At 41.0% G+C, this 1930-nt stretch overlaps 1 protein-coding gene across 1 annotated transcript; it reads left to right on the top strand.

The window, feature by feature from the left end:
- The first annotated feature begins 322 nt into the window (after positions 1-322).
- Positions 323-658, top strand: LOC131230439 (glutaredoxin-C1-like). The gene has a single exon (XM_058226367.1). It carries the CDS (start codon positions 323-325, stop codon positions 656-658), a length of 336 nt encoding a protein of 111 aa, XP_058082350.1.
- Positions 659-1930: the final 1272 nt, after the last annotated feature.

Below are 1930 nucleotides of genomic sequence, written 5' to 3' on the forward strand. Positions count from 1 at the left end.
GAGTTTACTCAGTACGATAAGAACGTACTGAGTTACTCGGGGGTGTAGCCAATCCGTTCCCTGAGAGACCCGCCTTTTTTTATTTTTACTTTTAGCAATTGACGCGACAGCCCCGGTCACTGCCAAGAAATGACAAGGGTATTTTGGGCATGAGCCAAATATCTGCGCATTCTCACGCTTTCCTCCATTAAAAAATGCCATCCACCATCCCACGAACGCGTATAAATAAGTCTCCTCACGACCTCATTTTCATCACAACCAAAGCCTTTGTAGCTTTCTTTCAATCAAATTTTCAAGCTCTCTCTCTCTCTCCATTGCTAGGATGGAGCAGGTGATGAGATTGGCGGGCCAGAACAAGTTGGTGATCTTCAGCAACAGCTCGTGTTGCATGTGCCACTCTATCAAGAGACTCTTCTCTGAGTTTGGGGCACATGCAACTGTTTATGAGCTCGACCAAGAACCCAGTGGAAAAGAAATGGAGAAGGCGTTGGTCAGGCTTCTAGGTCGTACGCCACCTCTACCGGCTGTGTTCATAGGCGGTCAGTTGGTGGGCTCCACCAACGAGGTGATGTCTCTTCAGCTCGAGCGTGACCCCACTCAGGGAAGCAGGAGCCATCTGATAATGCTTCTCAAACGAGGAGGAGTCACCACACTGTAGTGCAATACAAATCCTGCACTAATATCATATAAAAATAATAATAATAATAAGTTACACACAGGATATGACTAATTATTACGTTTTGGATCTTAGTTATGTATTAAAGTTATATATGGAGTCTTAAGTTGAGGGTTCTGGTGAAGGGAAATGTTTCCTTAGAATGTTAAGGGGGTGTTTTCAATGTGAAATATAATATTTTCTGTCTTTCTTTGTGTATGTTTTTGTATTTTAAGCTGATGCAATGAAATTTCACTTTATATTTGGTAGAGTTAATCATATAACTGTCCTCAAGGAGATAAGGGAAAACCAAGAAGAATACAAGGATAATAGTCCTACCTAGAACACACATATGAAAACACAGGCAAGTCTTATTTCCTTTGGATTTATAGATGTTAGGGGAAATGTTTTGGTTAAAAAATATTTTGAATGATATATATATGTGTTTGTGAAAAGAGTTGGTTTTTACCTTTGGAAATATTCCCATATCAGATGGGAGAGAAGAAAAAATCATCAAGTAAGGTGTTGAGTACCTTAATATTTGCTTGGTGAGACAAAGGAGTACCAAGACTTGCATGTTCTAATGCGAAGCATTGTTCGCATTAGAACACACACGCAAGGACACGGGCTCAGTGCAAGGGCATGTGCATATGAAGTAGTATGGCTGTAGAGGCGCTAGTGGCACATTTCGCATATGCCCATCATGTCACAGATGGGTCGCTCCCTCGCAACCTTACACAAACCGACATAAGGGAAGTGAGAGTCGCGGTGTGACAGTGGCTAAGAGAGATGGGTTATATGGCTAGGTTCGAAGTATTACGGGTAACAGATCTAAGAGAGACATCACTGTCTTATATAGGAGCTAAACTAGCTATTTAAGAGACCTGATATAACTGCTCATAAAGTAATAAACCAAACTATATAGAAATTGATGCATGTGACTAGCCGAACAATCATAAACGGCTAGTCACTATGTCTAAATGGCCAGCATGCAATTGGTCTCCCACATACAAAATAGTCAGAAACTACCAAATAACAGCTAATTTCTCACCAATAGTTGGAAACAGTCCATTATAATACATTATAATAATGACCCTAGAGCAAAACATCCAGTCACCCTTACCTATATAAGCCGAGCTTGGTTGGTTCATTTCATCATCTTAAGCAAACCAATTCATTCTCTCATATGAACTAGCAAGCTCCACATGTTCTCTGATTAAGCCATCAGGTTCAATACCAACCTGAGACTGCTAGGACCAACGGGTCCACAAGAAC

This window comes from Magnolia sinica, chromosome 17 (assembly GCF_029962835.1).
Source record: "Magnolia sinica isolate HGM2019 chromosome 17, MsV1, whole genome shotgun sequence".
Taxonomy (NCBI): domain Eukaryota; kingdom Viridiplantae; phylum Streptophyta; class Magnoliopsida; order Magnoliales; family Magnoliaceae; genus Magnolia; species Magnolia sinica.